The following is a 21,422-nucleotide window of genomic DNA, read 5'->3' on the forward strand; positions in this document are numbered from 1 at the left end:
TGAAATTCGATTTGATTAACGGTTTTGTTGTATATGATACTTTTGTCGAATTACTTGAAGTTTTAGTGCAGAATGTAAAACCCGGATTTTCATTTTTCCTACTTAAGCAGGTGATAAAAGGAATAACTAAGTGAAAGTTAAATCCTATGTTGAAGATAAGGAAATTTCTAAGTGTTGAATAGATTTTCCTTGAGTAGTTTTGAGTTAAGCCTTAATTGGTAAAATTTGGCTAAGTGTAAAGTCAAAAAGAACCCATGCGTTGAGTGTTTAGAGACATTAACCCATAAGATGAGTAGAAAAGCAACCATACACTTGTAAGGTTGAATGCATGATTGGCCGAAGAAGGCAAGAGGCATTGCCAAAAGTTGCCCATGTGTTGGGTATGCGTGAGTAAGAGTAGTGAAAGCGAAATGTTGAGCACAATGTGCTGGGTAGACGATCGTGTAGCAAATGAGCAACGCTACACGATGAGGTAGACAATCGTCTAATAAGTGAGCAGTGCTACACGATGAGGTAGGCGGACATTGGACGATCATGTAGCAATGCAAGGAGCTAAATGATGAGGTGGACGATCGTATAGCAGATGCGCGGAGCTAAGCGATGCGTTAGACGATTATGTAGATATGCACGTGGCGTTAAACGATGAGGAGTGACGCGCTAGACGATCGGTTTATACGATAGGCAAAGTACTACACGATCAGTGTAAGCGCTAGACGATAAGCGTAGAAGCTGGACGATAGCACTAGACGATAGCACTAGATGATAGTGTTGAGCGTTAAAGCGATGCGCAGGCATTAAACGATAGACTACACGATGGCGCTACGCGATGGGCGTGAGTGCTAGACAATAGTCGTGCTGTGCTAGACGATGAGTAGATGCGCTACACGATAGGCGGAATGCTAAGCGATAGGCGATGACGTTAAGCGATAGGCGGATGTGTTAGACGATGAGGCGTCAGCGCTAAACGATGGAGGTAAACGATGGGTGCGGTAGCTAAACGATAGGCTATGCTCGAGATCGTATTGAGCTACACGATGGGCTGCTGGAGTTAAGCGATAGATGCAAGAACTAAACAATGGATCGATGTTGAGGCCTGAGTTATTTTGGAAGTTGTACTCTACATATGAATATTTACTAGAATTCATATTCAACTAATAAACACGATTAGTTGAATATGAATTCTGATCACATTTTCACTTTCAATCATTTGTCTTAAACCTTTTTTGTTTGTGATGCTTTGAACAACAGTGGTCAGACAAAGATGCCTATAACCAGACACTGCTGAAGCTAGGGGAGTCTGTTCAAGAAGAATTATGAAGGGATCCATACTTACCAAGTGGAGAGGGACAGTAAACTCATAATGTTTGTAAAAGGATAATTAGTTTGTATTACTTGTAATTTGTGTTTTCAAGGGTTGAATTATTGTACGGCCTTTTATATTATAATTTTATAGCAGAATTTGTGGATTAAATGTAATAGATTTACAATCCATACATAAATAATATGTCATAGCCATAGTGTTCGATGATGATGTGTCATGTTATATTTTTTTATCGAAAAATGGATTCGGCAACGAAATTTTAAAAAAAACGGACAATAATTGATAAAACGGATAGATTCTGGGCTTTAATTCGGTTTAAAGGGCTTCATTTGATTCTTGGGCTTCAATTGCAACCGACATTAAAGACAGTGTTATTAAAACCCTTTAATGTCGGTTTAAAACCGACATTAAAGGGCTTTAATAACACTATCTTTAATGTCGATTACCCTTTAATGTTGGTTCCCGAAATTCTTCTAGTGATGGTTGACGTTAGACATGGTGTGTAATATGTCATGGCTAATGTTAACCATGGTATATACTATAGACTATATTGAAATACACCATGGTCGCAAACCCGTAGTCTAATCCAAGAAACCATGATTATATGACCGTAATCTATATCAAATTTTGTAGTAGTGAATATATAGTGAGCAACATTGTATGTAAAAATGTTGTCAACTTTTATAATTCTATATTTTCCTGTCATGATATATAATTTATCAATATCTCATTATTATCCTCATTTTCTATGATATTCTTATGAGTACTCATATTTAGGATTTTTTTCTGAAATATCCATATTCTAAACTAAGTCATTTTGATTATTGACTACTATTTTTTCGGGCATCTTTATTTTGACACTGATTTGCCTACCACGCTCCAACCGTGGTGCAAACTCATTAGTAGTGACAACTTGTTGCATAAGGATATCAATTTTATATAGTGTTTTTGCAGTATATATAACTTAGCCACTTTCTTGCAACTGTAAATACATCTAGCACTTGAGTTGTAATATTTTACAAATGAATCATCTTTTGAACTACTAGTTCAAAGTGCTCTATATGGTGGTAAAAAAGAGATACTACTTGCATATTTCATTCAATTAACAAATTGTATGGTAAATACATCACCCATCAGGGATTCAAAAAAGTTTAATAATTAATGTGAAATCGGTTTCAAAGTGTAGATTTATAACCTCTTTTGAGCACTCATTATAATTGTTCCACCATCTTAATTGTTGTTGTGGAACAATTTAAATATTTACATCTTGCATATGAAACATATTTTCCTTCTGGACATAAGCTCATAAGTCATTGTCCTAGAGCATACAAAGTAGCATGATCTCATACAGATTTAGAATCTTTGCTATTTGAACATAAGTTATAAGATGTTCAACACTTATTCTAATCAATATAAAGTATTAATTATCAAATGTTTGAGATGCAAACTCATTAACATTATCAAAACATTTTTTAAATTTTCAAAATCATGAAATTGTACTTTTATTTTAACTATTTGAGCAACTTACCTTGCAGATATGAGGTTTTGAAATGGTAATAAGCATATGTGACCATCAACTAGATGCATCAATAAAAATCATAAAATATTTAAATGATTCACTTGGTGGATTAATATATTCAAATATACAACCATAAACCTGTTCCAAAACAAAAGAGGTTAAACTCAGTTTTAGTTAGTGAGAGCTTGATAATTAATCTCTTGAGAATAAGCTACACATGACAATTTATTATATGGAAGAATCTTCTAGATCTTCAATGGATGTCAATGTATACTTCCAATAATTATTTTCACTATTGATCCAAAATGACTCATCATGTCAAATAAAAATATATTTAGATCAACGAACTTCAGGTTCATTGTTGCATATACTTCAATTACACAAATAAAGGAAAAGTAAACAATTTCTTATATGCATTTCGCGTAGTAGATAATAGATATAGTATATAAATATCATATATTATTCTTATTATCAAACCCTCTAGATGATATCTATTATAACATATACCTTCCAAATTTACTAAACTTCTCTTTGATTTACAAGGAAACGTATCGTCTACTTGTAAGTATAATATACCTAAATGCACTATATGCAAAACATAAATATTAATTATTCCTATTTTCTTCATAAGATTAAAAAAAATCTAAATATCTCATATACAAATAGGTCAAAAAGAATAATTATCTATTCAGGAGATTCTAGAAAATTTGTAACATCCAAATTCTACCATATTTAGGGGTCAAAAAGATAAATTATCTCTTCAAGCTATTCAAATAAATTCTCAAAGTTTACTTCCATTCATCGTTTTCCTTTTCATTACTGAGAATTTTAATTTTCAAAAAGGTTTTTAATATACGACACGCACCAGATTATTTTCTATTTTGCATCACATTTGAAAAATAAAAAATTCTTCTTCAAAACATTATATGTGTGTGGTTTTAACATAATAATTATATATTCCTTTATTAACATAACTCCTATCACAATTATTAAATATTGAAACATTCATTTCAAATAATGATATTAAATTATTTGACCAAATTAATTATTTTTTTAGAAACATGTGCTCGTTTGTTTTCTTCAACCTCAACAAATATTAGATAAATGTTCGTCACAATGTTTCAAACTTTTTTTTAAAAAATTGCTAATGTAAGAGCAAAACATGTTTGATATATGAAATTATATATGCTTATCAGTTTATAAGCATTTATTAATTTAAAATATGTGCAACTACAATTGCAAGACAAAAACAATGAGAACTAATTGATTTATGCAACTTCAAATGTGCATTAATTCAAAACTAGCTTTAGAAATAGTAATTAATTATTATACATAGCTTTCATAAACTTTGTCATGAGAAAATTTAATCAAATACATATAACCATTAAATTCCAAAAGTTTACAAATTTATCCTGAGAATAATTTAAATATTCAACAATCAAATAAATTTCAATATTAGCATGGTAAACAAAAATTTGACTAATTCAAATGTTTCCCTTACGTCAGCTTAAATACTTCACTCTAGTCAAAATAATCCTTAGATAGTGTTTCTTTTTAATCCATTTTTTTATTTCTAATTCATTAATCTTTTAATTAATAGCTAATCAATAGATTAATGACTGAAGTGAATTATTAAGTTTTGTTTTTAATCTTATCAAAAACTATTTCACTTAAGAAATCATCTTTAATATTTTTAAATCTTAAATCTTTCAATATAAAAAGTAAAGATAATCTTGTATATAAATTCTAATTATATTTGAAAGATAAAAATAATATTATTGGAAGATAATTCTACTAGATAAAAGAAAAAATAAGTAGGAAAGATTTTTAATCCCTATTAAAAAAATCTCCAACTATTAGAAATATGAAAGATAAACATCCTAATTTAATTTTTCCCATTTAAAGATATGAAAATATAAACAAATAGGAAACATCCCAATTAAATCTAAAATAAGATCATAGATTTATAACTTTAGTCTAAACGACATATATTATGCAAATTTGATATGCATAGCAAAATTGACTGATACATTTGGTAGTCTTGAGAAATTGAAAACAATTTAAATGACCAGAATTTAGACTCGAGATGTATCTTGATTGACCATATCAATTTTCCTTTACCAAAAGTTTCTTCTTGCACATTAAACACCAAATGAAAAATAAACACTACGAATGTATTTGAGACAATAGTCCTAGATTATTATAGTTGGGTTATAATAATTTGTGTTTATGGGTAGATATTTTAATTTGGATTATAATATAATCATAATCTCCATCATGAGTGTTTAGTCCGATTCTTATAAATTCAAACCTCATTCAAAAACTCATAAAAGTACATTATTGTGGTGGGTTGTTAACGTCTTGGTATTCCAACCAATTGACTCAATCTCTACAAAATCTCTAAGACTCGTGCTGATAATGTATTATAAAATTAAAATAGTACAAGAACAAAATTAAAGAGGCAAATTAGAGAGCAAAATAAAGAGAAGAAAATAGAGAAAATAGTTAAACTATTTATAATAATACCTACAATTTAACTTTTTTTTCCATTTTATACATTTGATTAAGAGCTCAATAAGAAATTCTTAATTGATGTGATTCACTTTAATTTTAATACATATGCATCATTTTAATTTTAATAAAGCTAATAGAATAAATCAATTACCGTCTTTTGTACACAAATATATTAGAAAATTGCATTGTATCATAAATACATTTTAAGAAATCAAAGTCATGATTTCAACTTTTTTGAAATTGTAGGCGTCACAATCATATAACAATCAAATTTTCAGGTAAAATTTTTTTGTCATATTTGCAAAAAAAAGCTAAACCTAGGGACACACATCCAATTTTCAATTTATTTTTTATTAAAGTTGCAATTGCCCCAATATATTATCATTATCAAGTGTAATTTTGGCATTTTAAAATGTATAAAAGATAAATAAGTCTAAAAAAAAAATGTCAACTATCTTTTTTTCCAATATAGTAAAGATAAGGTTAAAATATCATTTTTGTTCATGTACTTCTCATATCACTGTTATGTTTTTAATAAATATTAAATTTAATTCGTAAAAGTTAATTTTTATCAAAATTGGCTAAATAACAAATTTCATGCAAGAAAGTTAATATGTGAATATGTTTTCAAAATTTAGAGTAAAAATTCTGATAAACTATATAATTTTTTTAAAAAAAAAAACTAACAATAGACAAGCAATTGGAAACTAAATTTAAAATTTCTTCAAAGTATAATAACTAAAAAATGAATCAAATAGAGGGATTAAGATTGAACAAAGTTCAAAGTATACGGACTAAAATAATTGGACTAAAATAATTTTGGAAAAAATATATTTTTGGTCCCTAGGTTTTAGGTCTAGTTTTTATTTAATCCCTAGGTTTCAAAATGCTATACATTTAGTCCTTAAGTTTTGAATTTGGTCTTAATTTACTTCCGAAATTTCAAAATGTTACAATTTTACCCTTGACATTTGAGTTTTGCTTCAATTTGCTCTCTATATTTCAATATTTACACTTTTAACCTCAATTATTCACTAAATACTCATTTTCCGTCTTTAATATTAATTTATGTTAATAAATTAAAAATCATTAAAAGAATTATAATTAATTAAGTTTCACTATTTTTATCACTTTTAAAATTTTACTTCATAATTATTTTTAATTATTAATATAAATTGACATCAATGATTGAAAGTGAGTATTTAATGAAAATTGAGGTAAAAAATGTAAAATCTTGAAATCTAAGGACCAAATTGAAACAAAACTCAAATCTCAAGGATAAAATTATAACAGTTTGAAACTTAAGGGCTAAATTAGAACAAAACTCAAAACTTAAGGACCAAATGTATAACAATTGAAAATCTAGTGACCAAATAGAAACTACACCCAAAACCTCACTACAAGAAAAATAGATTTTAGTGATGAGTAAAACGCATTGTTAAAAGCAAAAAAAAAAAAAAAAACATCACTAAAAGTATTAGTAATGCGTAGAGGCACGTCGCTGTGAATGTCGCAGTAGCTGTATAGTTAAAAGTTTTAGTGATGCATTTTAACGTATAAAACTGTTGCTAAATGTGAATTTTTGGTCATCTAATTACAAGTATCTTTTGCGAAATTGACAAGTGTCAGTAAAAATTATATTTTATGTCATTATAAATTATATTTTTTTAATAAAAAATAACGATTTACTAACATTATATAAAACATTGTTAAAAGTATTTTATTGAATAAAAAATAATGCTCAATTTAATATGTGAACCTGTTATAAAATCTAAAATGTAATAATCTTTTAAGCATTTTAAGATATGAGTAGTCATTTTACATTCAAACAAAAAATTATAAATGAAGATACACGCATTCCCAAACATCATATCAAAACACTATCATTGAAAGAGAATGAAATAATACCAACTTGATCACAAGTTTGGATGACAAAAATCCTAATGTTATATCAACCTACTTCAATCATTTCCTAAACAAGCTCAAAGTTATATCTGTGAACCCTGAATCCCAATTTTACACTTAAGTGTGTTTTCTTATTTAAACTATCTTAATTTTTCACTTAATTATGTGTCCCTATTTAAATTTGTATAAATAAGTTGAGTAGGTTAATGAGAAAGTTAGTGTGAAATGGTGAAGAAGGAATAGGGATTTGAAAAGAAAAATATGGACATTGAGTTTGGAAAATTTGGGAAAAATTGGCTTAAGTATGGAAAATTTATGTGAAATGCGTGTTGTGCAAGAAGCACTGGAAGGCAAGTGACTAGTGGCACAATCGTGTAGAAGTTGCACGGAGACAAACAATTCGCAGTAGCTAAGAACGAGATCGTTGAGAGTGAGATCAGCGAGATCGTTGAGAGCGAGATCATTGAGATCGAGACCAGCGAGAAAGTTGGAGAGAGCGAGATTTTGAGCTAGAAAGTTGGAGAGAGCGAGAGCAGAGAGAGCGAGATTTTGAGCTAGAAAGTTGGAGAAAGCGAGAGTGAAGAGAGAGAGATTTTGAGCGAGAAAGGGGGAGAGAGTGAGAATGGAAAGAGCAAGACCAGCGAGAAAGTGGGAGAGAGCGACACTATCGAGAGTGGAGAGAGTGACACTGTCGAGAGCGGAAAGAGCGAGATCGCCTATGCGTTAGCCTTGCTTTTTCCGATTCGAATGTCATGCCCACACCTCGCCTATGCATTGAACAGCCGAGCAAGCTTCTGGGCGATGTATTTGGACGCGTTGGGGTGGATTATGCATTTAAAAACCCTAATTTGAATACAAACAAAGTTTGAAGATGTAAGGGCAAACGTTAATTAAGATCTAGATATCCGATTAAAAGAAATTCTTAAACCCTAAGAAATTGTGTTGGATGCGTTTGGGAAGAACACATTGAACCAAGGTGAAGTTAGTTTACGTTGATAAAGGGAGGATTAAACATTTGGCCATGCAGCCAAGTAGGTGTTGTCAATCCCACGAGCAATTTGAATGCCTATAAATAGGGAGTTGGGATTTCATTTTCAAATCACACAAAAATCATAAATTTCGTAGAGAAAGTAGAGGGCAGTGAGGGTTCAGAGGAATGTGTCAATTTTGGACAAGGAGATCTTCCAATCTACTCGTGTGTTTAGAGTGATTCTAAAGCCATCTGAAAGCTCTGGAAGTCTAGTTTTTTAGAGTAGGGCTACCAGAGAAAAAGCCTCAAAGGAACTGGGCTGGAGGTTGAGAAGAATGTAGAAGGGTCAGACTGTCGAATCAGTCTGGGCCAGTCTTAAAGATTTTGATATTCCGGCCAAACCACGAGGAATTCTAAGCTGAGAGTTTAGGGTAAGATTTCTCAGATATTTTAGAATAAGTTTGTAGAAGGAAGTATATCAAAATAAGGTACAAAACTATGAGTAATCTAAATTGTAAATTGAATTTGGATTCTAAGGGTGAAAAGGAGCCCGAGGAGCTACTAGAGTGAAAAGCTCCTAAGAAATTGAGGTGAGTGGCTAAAATTTTTTCAAACTAAAACATTTTTAAACTGTTTTGATTACAACATTTACAGAAAGCATGTTTGCGAAAATAATTCTCATGCCGACTAGTTTTATAAAGTGGTTTCCAAGTAAGATCTGAATTATGTTGTGAACGCATGCCTATTGTTGAAAAACTATTTACATACGTTGATTTTATCCAGCATGCGTTACCATCCTTAAAGCCACGTTGTATATGTGTTATACTGTACATGCTTTAAAGAGAAAAGTTGTTTATAAATAATTTTGGTAAAATGCGATGCCGAAGTACAAGGAGAAGGCATCCACCCAACTAGATACTAAAGTACGAAGAGAAGGTATCTATTGGTACTGAAGTACGTTTGAGAAGGTACCAAGCCAACGGGATACTGAAGTACGTTGGAGAAGGTATCCTAGTAGCTCGATAACTTGAGTACAGGATAAGGTATCTGAGCAGTAGTACCTAATGTGGCTACTGGTGAATAAAGTTAGAGATGAGCAAAGAGTTCTCTCTAGACTAGTAGTTGGTGTTGGGATTATTTTACCAGTTATACAATACTTTGATTTGAGAAATGATTTTACTGTTTTATGTTTAAAACAGTTTTATATACATTACGCTTGAAAATTAATGCTGCAAAAGTTTATATATCAGATAAAACTATTTTATGAATTATGCATGAGAAATTTACTATGTTTTCTCGGTCACTCACTGGGCGTAAGCTCACCCCGTTTTCAAATGTTTTTGTTCCCCCCCCCCCCAGGTAGCGGCGAAATCTCTGAAGACAGCTCAGTACTGCTTGCACTAAAGGACGAAAAGACTTGTAACCGTTTGCTAGGTGGTTACTGTTAATATTGTACACATGTTACTATTGTTCATATAGGGACTAGGGTTTGTGGGTTTTGGGACTTGTAAATCTAATGTTGTAAATACTCTAAACATATTAAGTTTGTAAGTTAATAAATTGTGGGCCTACAGCCGTCCCGTTGCATATAATTTGTATTTGGTATCAGAGTTATTCCGCAAGTGTTTTTAGGCAATAAGTGTCAGCCTAAGGGTTGATAACTGCTGCAGTCATGCCCTTCTCTAGGCTAAGAGGGTGATCTGGGGCGGGGTGTGACAATATCAATCAAAATTCGTACCAAGACTAGCTACTACAAGTTTACATAACAAAAATCGCAATGTAAGGTATTTGAAGTATAATAGGTTTGTTTGAAACAAAAATATAAAATACCCCCATATTCTTTACATTTTCATCTAAATTGAACTTTATGAAATCTCCTACTAGCTCATCACCATCAAGACATAAAATCTGGCATATAAAAATTGAAATATGTAAGCACATTAGAATAAAAAATTGAAGTAGGGGACATAATTACATTCACAAAATCCAATTTCTTACAAACTATATGAAAGCCATGCTCAATTGCAAAAGTAGACAAACCTAACATAAAAACTATCATAAAAGGACCATCAAAATAACTATCATAAAGGGAGGGAAGTTGAAAAGCACAACCATCTTCTATCAACATTAGGACATTTCCAAATTCCTAATATCAAGAGAAAGAGAAAAAGAGAACACATGAAACCTATCCGAAATCAAAGCAAAAACTCCTAATGGTGAAAGCATGTAGGGACAAACATCAAAATCAACATGAACAAACACTTCAAAGCACAACCATCTTCTATCAACAAAATAGCTCATTTTCATAGAAGTCATGATCACCATATCAACCAAGTAAACAAACCCCATTAAAATGGAAACTATCATAAAAGGACCATCAAAATAACTATCATAAAAGGAGGGAGTGGGAGTTGAAAAGCACAACCATCTTCTATCAACATTAGAACATTTCTAAATTCCTAATATCAAGAGAAAGAGAAAAAGAAAACGCATGAAACCTATCTGAAATCAAAGCAAAAACTCCTAATGGCGAAAGTACTCTCATATGCAAATCACCATGTCCATTATTTGATTCAAGTACTCTTATATGCTCCCTATACTTTGCAAGTTAGTTTAATTTTCCATTTATATTAAAAATATAAAAATGAATGTTATAAGCGATACATACTGAAGATAAGGTTCCACTTCATCACAGTTGTTTAGAGTATACCAATGTAATTTCTCTAACTCATCAGAAGTTAATTGCCAAAATTGGTCACCACCTAACCATCGTATATCTCCAGAAAAAACTGATAACCCAATATTGCTCTTGTCATCATCAATGTTATCATTGTTCTAATCACTTTTATTAAACATTGTTTCAATTCCATGTAAATACATAGAATAAAAGTTTAAAGATTCATTTATGATATAAGCCTCAGCAATTGAACCCTTTGGTCAAGCTTTGTTTCTAACATATTGTTTTAAATATTGCAAACTCCTAATACATAACATCAAAAGCATATGTATTAAAAGCCTACAACATAAAAGTTGGACTTAAAGAATATAAAAGAATTTACATAGCTTTCAATTGGATACATCCAACTATATCTAACAGGGCCAACAGTTTCGGAGCTACCCACATTTCTTGTTTTTCATCATGTAGCCTATTTTTGCACCATGCATGTATTAAAGGTAGATGCTGACGATATTCCATATAACAAATTTTGCTCTTTAGTCCCATTGAACTTATATCAACATTGCAAACTAGACATGCTTTATAACATTTTGTCCTCTAACAAAATAAATCACCATAAGTTGGAAAATCATTGATTGTCCACAATAGTGCAGCATGAAATTGGAAGAAAGAAGAATTAAAACTATCATATGTTTGAACATCATTAACCCACAACTCATTTCACTTTTCTATTAGTGGTTGTAGGTAATATCAATCTCTTTAATCAGAGATCTTGGACCAGGGATGAATAGAGATAGAAAAGTAAATGGTGCTTTCATGCATTTCCAAGGGGGCAAGTTGTATGGAATGAGCATAACTGGCCACATGCTATATGATGTGCTTATGTTTCCAAATGGGTTAAAATCGTCGGAAGAAAGAGTTAATCTAACATTACTAGAGTCTGCAGCAAAATAAGGATATTGGCTATCAAAATGTTTCCAACCCTCAGCATCAGCAAGATGTTGAAGTATTCCTTAAACTTCACACCTCTTCTCTTTCTGCCACCTTATATCCTCAGGAGTATGTTTTGAAAGAAATAATCTTTGCAACCTTGTCTTTAGTGGAAAATATCTTAACACTTTATGTAGAATTTTTTTTCCCCTTTCTATCATTCAATTTGTATCTTGACTCTCCACAATACAGATAATCAAGTGATGCATACTCTTTCCAAAATAAAGCATAATCAAACTTACACATGTGAATTGATTCGTATCCCATCCCTAGGTCACGTAGGCTTTTCTTAGCCTCATGGTATGAGATAGATAGCTTTACACCTTCTAGAAAGGTTTCATTTAACAATTCAAGCAACATATCAAATGATTTATCGCTCTAACGATTAAACACCTTAGTGTGTATAAGTTTCACTAAGAAATTAAACAAAGTAAACTTTAGACACCCTGGATATAACTCCTCTTCTACTTCATGAAAAATTCCACTTGTTCCATCTTTCTCATTTGATTCTCTTCTCGTTTCTTCAAAATTTGGACCATGCAAATCATGAATCATTTCTAGCATCTCATCTATCATATTATCTCTATCTCTATTGTTTGTTCTAAGATTTTCATTGTCTTCTCTACTTTCAACTGAATCTGAAAATGTTGCATCTATAAACCTTGAATTAGTCCTTAAAAATGGAGAAAGATTAACTGTATCTTCATAGAATCGGCTATAAGTTGGAGACATGTCATATTTAATAAACAACGTTCTATGTCATCTAAGTTATTCCAATTGGTATTCACCAATTTGAACAAGGGCATCTTGTTCTTCCTTCTTCATCTAAATAATTCTTCGCGACTTTGATAAAATTACCAACACTATTAGAATATTGACTAGACGTTCGGTCTCTTAAATTTATCCAACTACAATCCATAACAAGTACAAAATGAAGTGCCTAAGTTAGAAATCAAAGTGTTAGAATCTAAGTCTTAGGTAAATTGCAAATAGGCAATCAAAGTTAGGTAGATCTTATTGGTGGCAATGTCATATTAAGTGAAAAAATAACCGTTATAATTAAAAACACACCCTTAATCTTCCAACGTGATGACTTCCTTAATTTTCCTTAACTTCTCAATTTATTTTTTTATTTAATTTTTAAAACCTTCCAACTATCTCCCACTCTTCCTTGTCATAACCTCTATGGTTGTGGGTTTCAAGAATTTCATTTTAATATTTTTTTTCCCCTAATCTTTAAGCCCTTGAAAACAAATATCAACACATCTTCAACTCTCTTTCTTCCCCTATCACACCCAAGATCAACCCAAGCAAGATAAATAAAACACACAAAAACAGCCATGAAAATCATACATGGATTAGTTTTTTCTATTTTTAGATTGAATGGTACGTTTTAGCCTTTATAGTTATAAACTATAATGCTCTTTACCACAATTCACTAGTTTAGCATATTAAAGGAAGAAATTCAATCCCTATTATGAGATGCTAATGTGGTTTTTTTTATTTTTTTTTATTTTTATTTTTTTTTTGTCTTTTGCAGAACAGTTTCTAGTGGTATAAATGAAGGTCATGACTAATTATTCCACCATGAAGATCTCAAAGATTAGATATAACTACCCAATTTATCTTTTAATCGCTCTTTTTCTCCCTCTCTTTAACGTAAACTCCCAATTCTCTCTCTCCTTTTTCTCCCAAATTTCAACTCAACTTTTTTTATGTCACATTAAGTCAAATTGAAAACACTTGACTTGAAGAAACAAATAGCAAGCTAAGAGCAACATCATCTGATAATCTTCTTCTTTGAACCAATGTCTATTGTGAAGTAATAAGGGTAAAGTAAAGATAGAGAGATTGAGTAAGATTCATACATTTAAAAACTTGGCCACCTAACAATGAAATCAGTGTTCATGTCCAATCCACGGAGGTCGACATTTGGGAGCAGTGAAATCGTACGCGAGCAGTAGAGTGGCCGACGTTGGGGAGAAGAGGTCAGCATTCGCGTGGACTGCCTGGCGTTTGCAAGGAGTGGCCAACATTCACGTAGAGAAGTGTCGGCGTTCGCATGAAGTGTCGGCGTTTGCGTGGAGAAGTGTCACCGTTCGCGTGAAGGAGCGTTTGAGAACTCCAGCGCCATTTGCATGGAAGGCTTCTTGAGAGGCAAAACATAAAGGTAAAGTAAAACTAAGGGGGGAAAGGGAAAAGTGAAAGTAAAAAACTAAAATAAAAGGGAAATGTAAAATTAAGGGGGGGGGAAATGGAAGAAGGGGAGGAATAATTTGGCCATATATTTAGCAACATTTTAATATGTTGCTAAAAGTATTTAAAATTTAGTGGTGTTAATTGACGTCTTGCAAATTCTTTTAGTAACGCGGATTAAAAATACATCGCTGATGATGATATTTTGTGACATATATTTAACGTGTTGCTATAAGTTGCCTTTTACCAACAAAAATTACTTACGTACTAAAAACTTATCGCTAAAAAAATATTTTCTTGTAGTGCCTAGAGACCAAAATAGTTTTTTTTTTTTTCTACTAATATTTTAATTAAAAATTTGAGGTAAAATTGTCTCAACATGAAAAATTAAGGTCTACCTATTTCATTGGGTTATTCAATTGAACTACATTACTATAACAAACGGTAACCATTATATCTTCATGTAGATTGAAAATTCAAATATCTTAGGCTCCGTCTGGTAACCATTTTACTTTTTGTTTTTGGTTTTTGAAGTTAAGATCACATTCTCTCATTTTCTTACTATAATTTGATCTTTCTTATGTACAAGAGTTGAATTCTTAGCCAAATTCTAAAAACAAGAACAAGTTTTTAAAAACCATTATTTTTTTAGTTGACTTGATTTTTAAAAACATTGATAGAAAGTAGATAATAAAACAAAAGATGTAGAGGTGAAAGAGATGTTTATAAACTTAACTTTTAAAAAATTAAAAACAAAAAATCAAATAGTTACTAAATGGAGCCTCAACTTTTCATCCATGATGGAAGTATGCAAACAAAAATTTAAAGCTTGAATAGAAATAGAAAATTAGACCTTTTTTTTGTTTTTGTTTTTGTTTTTGTGCGAAAATAGTGAACCATATTGTCAATTGTGAAGTATTTGGGCTAGGAGAGAGGGTAGAAAATAGGTAAAGGGTTGTATTAGGGGTGGGCCAAAAAGTAGAATGTAATGTAAGTGGAAGTGTGATTGGGGTGACAATGACTAGTGAAAGGCCACATCTCTCCAACTCCCAAGTCCCAAATCCCAATCCAAAACAAACATTTTACTCACTTTGACCTAACCCACTACATTTGTCTATGGACCACTTCTCCATTTCTTTTGTTTTCAACTACTCCCCCATTTCACTCACGGGTTTCCATAATCAAATTCTACATATACATTACCCTTTCAAAATTAGGGTTCCTTGGTTTCTGCTTCATTTTCCTTTTCAGGTTTTTCATAAATTTTGATCCATTAGCCTAATCCACCGTTAATATGAAGAAGATTAGCTTCTCCATTTTGATTCTTGTCGTAACACCTCATCCAAGGAGCTCTATTTATTTTTTTATTAATTTTCTCATCAAGAAATTAGTGGGTAAGTGTCTGATTATCACATAATGTCATTATATTCGTTGTATATTTGCACATTATTGAGACGTCGAATATAGAAAATGTAAATATATGTCACATATATTGTTCGATATATACCAAATATACTTTGTTTTCTTCTTCAAAACTTCTCATTGATTCTTGTTTTCGTTTATGAGGGAACGATTTTCGGAGAAACTTCTGGGAAGTTCATAACCACACGTAATATGAAGAAACTTCTTTTACAAACGTATTTTGGTCTTACTATTTTTTTTTTTAACAAAAAATTGAACGATAAAGAGGGCTGAGAAAAAATAAATCGAGCAAACTTTTGTTTCAAATAATAGCTCATTGGTCTATTAGAAATTTAGACAATCGTGTAATTTGGTCTATTTATTTAGTTTATTTGTGTAGAAAATCCTTTTTATGATAACAAATAAAAAAAAATGGTGACAATATATTTGTCTAGTATACTTATTTTCAAAATAGTAAATTGCATTTTTTATAATTATAATAATAAATGTTATTTTAATTTTAAAAATTGTCATGTTATTATCAACAAACTAATAGATCTAACTCCCCACATTCTATATCATTTCAATGCCCAAACAGTCCCTAATAGATTTTGTTAATTGAAGAGCCCATCTCCAACCTTTTTCAAATTTTAAGGGCTTTATTATTCAATTTTGAAACCTATATATAATTTGTAACAGGATAATTTACCCTTTTAGAATGATCTTAAGAAACAACTCCTAAAACAACCTATTTTAAAAATAGGTATATATACAAAATATCGTTCTTTGTGATCCGTTTGCATCAAAACTTTGTTTTATATATGAATGAACAACACTCTTTTTAAAGTATTTATTCATCAAGGTAGAGTTCTTATATTCACAAGTTCAAGATTCTGACGATATGAAGTGGACGAGAATGAAGTTTTATTCCTAGCTTACTTACGTTTATTTTGAACTTTTATTCTGTAACTTTTTTCATTTTATTTTCAGCTCAAATTTTATACAAATAGATTGTGAGGACAGATTTTATTCAATAAATTTTATTGTATACCATATTATTGTGTGTTTATCGAGATTGTATATTTTTATGTCGACAAATGATCTCTTAATTAACTAATTTTTATTGACGAACCTCTTTGATGACCCTTTTGTCGAAGAGTCTTTGTCCACGAAATTTTGAAGCTTTAAAAAGATTTTGAATTCTTGTAGTGTATTTTAAAATCCTATCAATTTTGAATACATTCATATTATGATTAATGTAATAAATAGAGTGTTTTATTAAAAAAAAAACCAATTATTCAAATGTAAATCTATATATATATATATTATTAGGGTGTTTGTTATTGTAGTATAATTGACTTATATATTACAAGCAAAACTTAAACAACATGTCCCATGTTATGTTGATTCTATTTTGAGATTAGTTTCTTGTTTGTTGATATGTGTATACTACAAGTAAAAAACACATTTCTTGACATTTGCAATTTGTAGTACTTGACGTTTTTATGAAAAAAATGTCAAGTAACATGTATTTTTAGAGAAAAATGTTAAGAAAAAATGAAAAATAGCGGAGACTTACGAATTTTTTTGGATTTTTTCACACTAGCCTAAATTTGACATTTTTAAAACGTCAAGTTTGATACATTTATACTTAGACACATTTTAAAAATCAAGTATAAAAATTATATTAAACCCTTTGTTTTTTGTTTCTTTCATCTCTCATATTTGTTTTCCTCCTTTTCTTGACTATTAAAAAGTAAGAATAAAAAAAACTCAAAACCCTAAATTCTTTGTCTTTCTCTTCCCCCTTCACCTTTTCATGGATGGCCTCCCCAGTCTTCAGCATCTTCAATACATTTCAAGTGAAAAAACCCACTTCCACGACTGTTTCCCCCTCAAAAGCCCTAAATTTCTTTGTCTCTCTTCCCCTCTCGAAACCCACCTCCAACGGCTTATTCTCTCAATCTTCGTGCTATGTTCACGATCTTGTAGATATCCACAATCTCAGCCGCTCTCGTCTGACTTCCTCACCAATATTCATAGATCCACGAAAATTTGAACGTTTCACAATCAAGTTGCAGTTTAGTGATCAGTCCCCCAAACTTCCTCCTACACCACCTGGTGTTCGTCTGGGGAAACTTTCTTCAAACAACTTAGTTGATAGTAATTCTGCTCCATTCAGATTAGAGTTTGGTAATGGTGAGTTTAGTGGGGTTGAACTGAAGAAAATTATGGCAAATGACAAACTTATCAAAATTGCTTTAACTGATCCGAAGCATGCAAAGAGGTATGCGTTAATTATGTTATTTTCTGATTTACTTAAATTACTTCGTTTATTGCTTTTTAAACTTGAGAAATAAATTTACTTCAGGATCTTGGCAAACCATCAGTCTGCTGCTCGATCAAAAGAATTAAAGACGTAGTATATATCTGAGTTCGAACACAAGGTTCAGACTCTTCAAACAGAAGCTACCACTCTGTCTACCCAACTCACATTCTTACAAGTAGAAATCTTGAGTATTGATGATTCTTTTCTATTTCATTTTCCTGTTGCTAAATTCTTGGTTTTTCCATAATTGCTCTATATTCAGAGTACCATCAATTAACATTATCAACTTCTATTCTCGCCTAAAAATGATTGAGTTATCTACTTCTATCCATTTTAGATACTGGGAGTCTTGTTAGCAATTATGAAATCAATTTTAGATACTAGTATCCTAAGGTATGTTGCCACCCACATTTTACTAAGTTTGCTTTGGCTGTTGTGGCTGACAAATAACCAATTGCTTCTCTTATACTTAATACAGGATTCGAGCAAGTTTGTTGTCAATGTGGTTGTGTCTGCTACAACAGTTATTGAGAAGAAAAAGGAAGAGTCCACTAGGAGTCTAATTATGACATATGGGTTTCAGCTTGTTTGATTAATTTGTAAGTTGGAGAGATAATAGGACCTTTTATGTTTTTCATTTTTAGATATGGGGTAGATGGATAGTTTTAATAGAAGTTTTTGAGATCTAATTTTTGAAACTGTTCATATTGGGTTCACTATTAGAGTTATGTTCCTTATATTCTTTTGGAAGGGAAAAATAAAAAGGATATTGTCCTTTTAGAAACTATTTAGAAAAATATTTTTGTTTTCAAACTATTTGTAAAAATATTGTTTTTTTTTTTTAAATAAGTCGAGGATTGAAAATTCGACCTAGATAGGTCGAATTTTGAACCCTCGGCCTTCCTTTCATTTGTACGTCAAACTTTGAACCCTTGACCTTGTCCTTTCTAACATTATTATTGAGTCTGTTTAATTATCATTCCGGAGACCTTCGATCGTATTTCTAAATTTTCATAAGATCCCCCTGGAATTCCTTCCAAAGCTTATTGAATAATTTTTACAGATTCTGTCATCTCAACAAGTCTGACTAAATAACGAGCTAATGAATCTCCTTCTTTTTGCCACTAAACTTCCCAATTAAATTCGAGAGCGAGATTTTGAGCGTGAGCGAGAGCGAGAATACCGTACAAATTTCCCTTTTTTCTTTTTTAATTATTACACATTCCACTTTCTTTCTTTTTTTAAATTTTCCATTTTATAAAAACAATTTCTAAAAATATTTTATTGTTCTATTTAAACTCTAAAAAGAATAAATTAAAAAAATAATAACTCGTAAAATATATATATATATATATATATTAAAATTGACTATAATTGAATAGTAAAGAAAAGTATGAGGGTAAAGAATAATGTAAAACATTATTGATTATAATAAAAAAAAATTGAATACACAATAGATTTTATTATAAAAAAAAATTGAATATACAATAAATTATAATAAAAAAATGAATATACAATAAATTATAATAAAAAAATTGAATATACACTAAAATGAATTATAATAACAAAAATATTTATTTTTCAATCCCTAACTATCTGGAGTCCGTCCAAAAATGGATTTGACCTAAAATTTCAGGGTATGTCCGACCAAAGATTTTAGTAAAGGATCGAAACGAGGAAACGTCTTATGCCACTAATAATAATGAAGGGGCTTCTTTCTGAAAATATCCTATCAATTTGGGGCTCAGGAGGAGTAGAAAGTTGCCACAACCTAGGGTGGGGTTTGCTTTCTAGTCAGCCCTTAAAGTGAGCACTGCCATCTCTTTGAATCACCCTTCTAGTTGACAACCCAGGAAGCTTGGTAGAAAGCCTTTCAATTCCATTTCTCTCCTCTTGGGAATACTTCTTTCTTAGCAATGAAGGACACTTCCTTCGATTATGTCCTAATTGGTTACAAAATTCACATCGTTGTCGAGTGGCTGGTTTTGTCAAATCCATCTCGTTGTGATAACGTGAAATTTTCGGTTTACTAGGTTTTCTCAACAACGATGGATCAGGATGTAAGATCGGCATATTAGGGGAGGAGAGTAACATTCAGCATGCATTGACAATTTGTAGTAGTCTTCAATAAAATCTTCGTAGTTCATGTTAAAATGTGAGCAAACGGCCATAAAATGTGAGCATGGAATGCCCAATGCTTGCCACTTGTTACATGAATAGTACGCTCGGACCTGTTTAGCCTCAATATTTGAACGTTTGCTCATTTGGCATTGAGACTATGACGTCCGGTATTCATATGAAACACACCTTCATACCAATCGTATGATTGTACTTCATATTTATTAGATCGTGCAGCCCATTTATTTATTTTGTCGTGTGCATACCTAAATTTTTACTCCACTTAGTATTATAAAATATGTTTGAAATAAATTATTAATAATATATATATATATATAATAATAATAATATTACCGGGTGTATTTATGTTGACGCTCTAATGCATCCCTTATTTCTTCTATTCTTTTCTCGAAATAGTTCACGCATTTAAAGAATGTTTTCTGAGTAAGAGCATTTATAGGCAACCTTCGAGCTCCTTTAAGGACTCCATTTATGCACTCTGATAGATTTGTCGTCATCCACCCATATCTGAATCCTCCATCATGTGCTTGAGTCCATTGCTCTAAACTAATGTTGTCAAAAAACAACTCAAGAACGCTCGATTTATTCCTTGATATCGTGTCAATTGCTTTGTGAACTTTCAAATTTTGAACTTGACACCCGACAGCGATAACATAATAATTTTCAATGTTAAATTTATACTCTTTTATTGAAGTTGGCTGACGATATGGTCGTAAGCAAAAAACAATTGGTGACATTTCGGTCGCCGTGCCAATCATTTGCAGGGTTGTTCACTGCTGCAATATATTACCAACATTGTCGATCTAAAATTAAACACACCTCTTCGTGTGTTACAATTTCTCTCAAAAGGTGTTTCAGTAACCAGTTGCCCCATGAGTTACGGACTTCTTTATTCAGCAACGGTAAATGCAAGTGGAAGTAGATGGCATTTCGAGTCAACTGATTGTAGCAATCAACAGTTTTCCTTTATATTTGTCGTAAACAGTGTGTACCATCTATCCTGAATGATCGGCCGATATTTATTATAAAAGCCTTTTCTTATACATGACAAGATGCCCAAAATACAGAAGTTAGGATAACATGCTGTCAGGTCCAAGCGTTTCTTTAACGTCTCCACTTCTAGCTCATGGCTCTGGGATTGGTCTGCTTAACCATATATTAACCACCCAGGCCAACAATTTGTAAATCATCCCAATCACCGAACACTTTTAGCCGACGCTTTTCTTTTTCCCTCCCATACCCTATGGTAAGGAACATGATATCTAAACTTTGATTTGATGTCGAACTGCAGTTGTACCACACTAATAGATATTTTTCTCTTACGGCGCCACAGAACTCCAGTGCAATTATTTGATGAATCCAATTGCACGTGACTTTGACTTAGTTCTGAATAAAAACATGTATGCTGCTCATTCTCAACCTAGTAGATCTCGAACAGCCAGGTTGCTCACCTTATTGGTT

At 31.5% G+C, this 21,422-nt stretch overlaps 1 protein-coding gene across 2 annotated transcripts; it reads left to right on the forward strand.

Annotated features, from left to right (window-relative positions):
• The first annotated feature begins 17,172 nt into the window (after window positions 1-17,172).
• On the forward strand, window positions 17,173-18,801 carry LOC120071867. Of its 2 annotated transcripts, XR_005480357.1 has the most exons (3): window positions 17,173-17,780; window positions 17,865-18,215; window positions 18,301-18,801. XR_005480357.1 is itself a non-coding variant. In XM_039024277.1 (2 exons), exons 1-2 carry the CDS (start codon window positions 17,317-17,319, stop codon window positions 17,914-17,916), a joined length of 516 nt encoding a protein of 171 aa, XP_038880205.1. In that variant the 5' UTR covers window positions 17,184-17,316; the 3' UTR covers window positions 17,917-18,801. The 2 variants fall into 2 exon arrangements, 1 of the variants encoding a protein (XP_038880205.1); XM_039024277.1 differs by having other exon boundaries at window positions 17,184-17,780; window positions 17,865-18,801.
• Window positions 18,802-21,422: the final 2,621 nt, after the last annotated feature.

The sequence above is a fragment of the Benincasa hispida genome, chromosome 2, assembly GCF_009727055.1.
Source record: "Benincasa hispida cultivar B227 chromosome 2, ASM972705v1, whole genome shotgun sequence".
Lineage (NCBI taxonomy): Eukaryota > Viridiplantae > Streptophyta > Magnoliopsida > Cucurbitales > Cucurbitaceae > Benincasa > Benincasa hispida.

Bases quoted from the DNA above. Each gene is read 5' to 3' on its own strand.
- LOC120071867 (XM_039024277.1), top strand. From the start codon at position 17,317: ATGGCCTCCCCAGTCTTCAGCATCTTCAATACATTTCAAGTGAAAAAA. The intron at 17,781-17,864 runs GTATGCGTTAAT...AATTTACTTCAG, and splicing joins GATCCGAAGCATGCAAAGAG to GATCTTGGCAAACCATCAGT.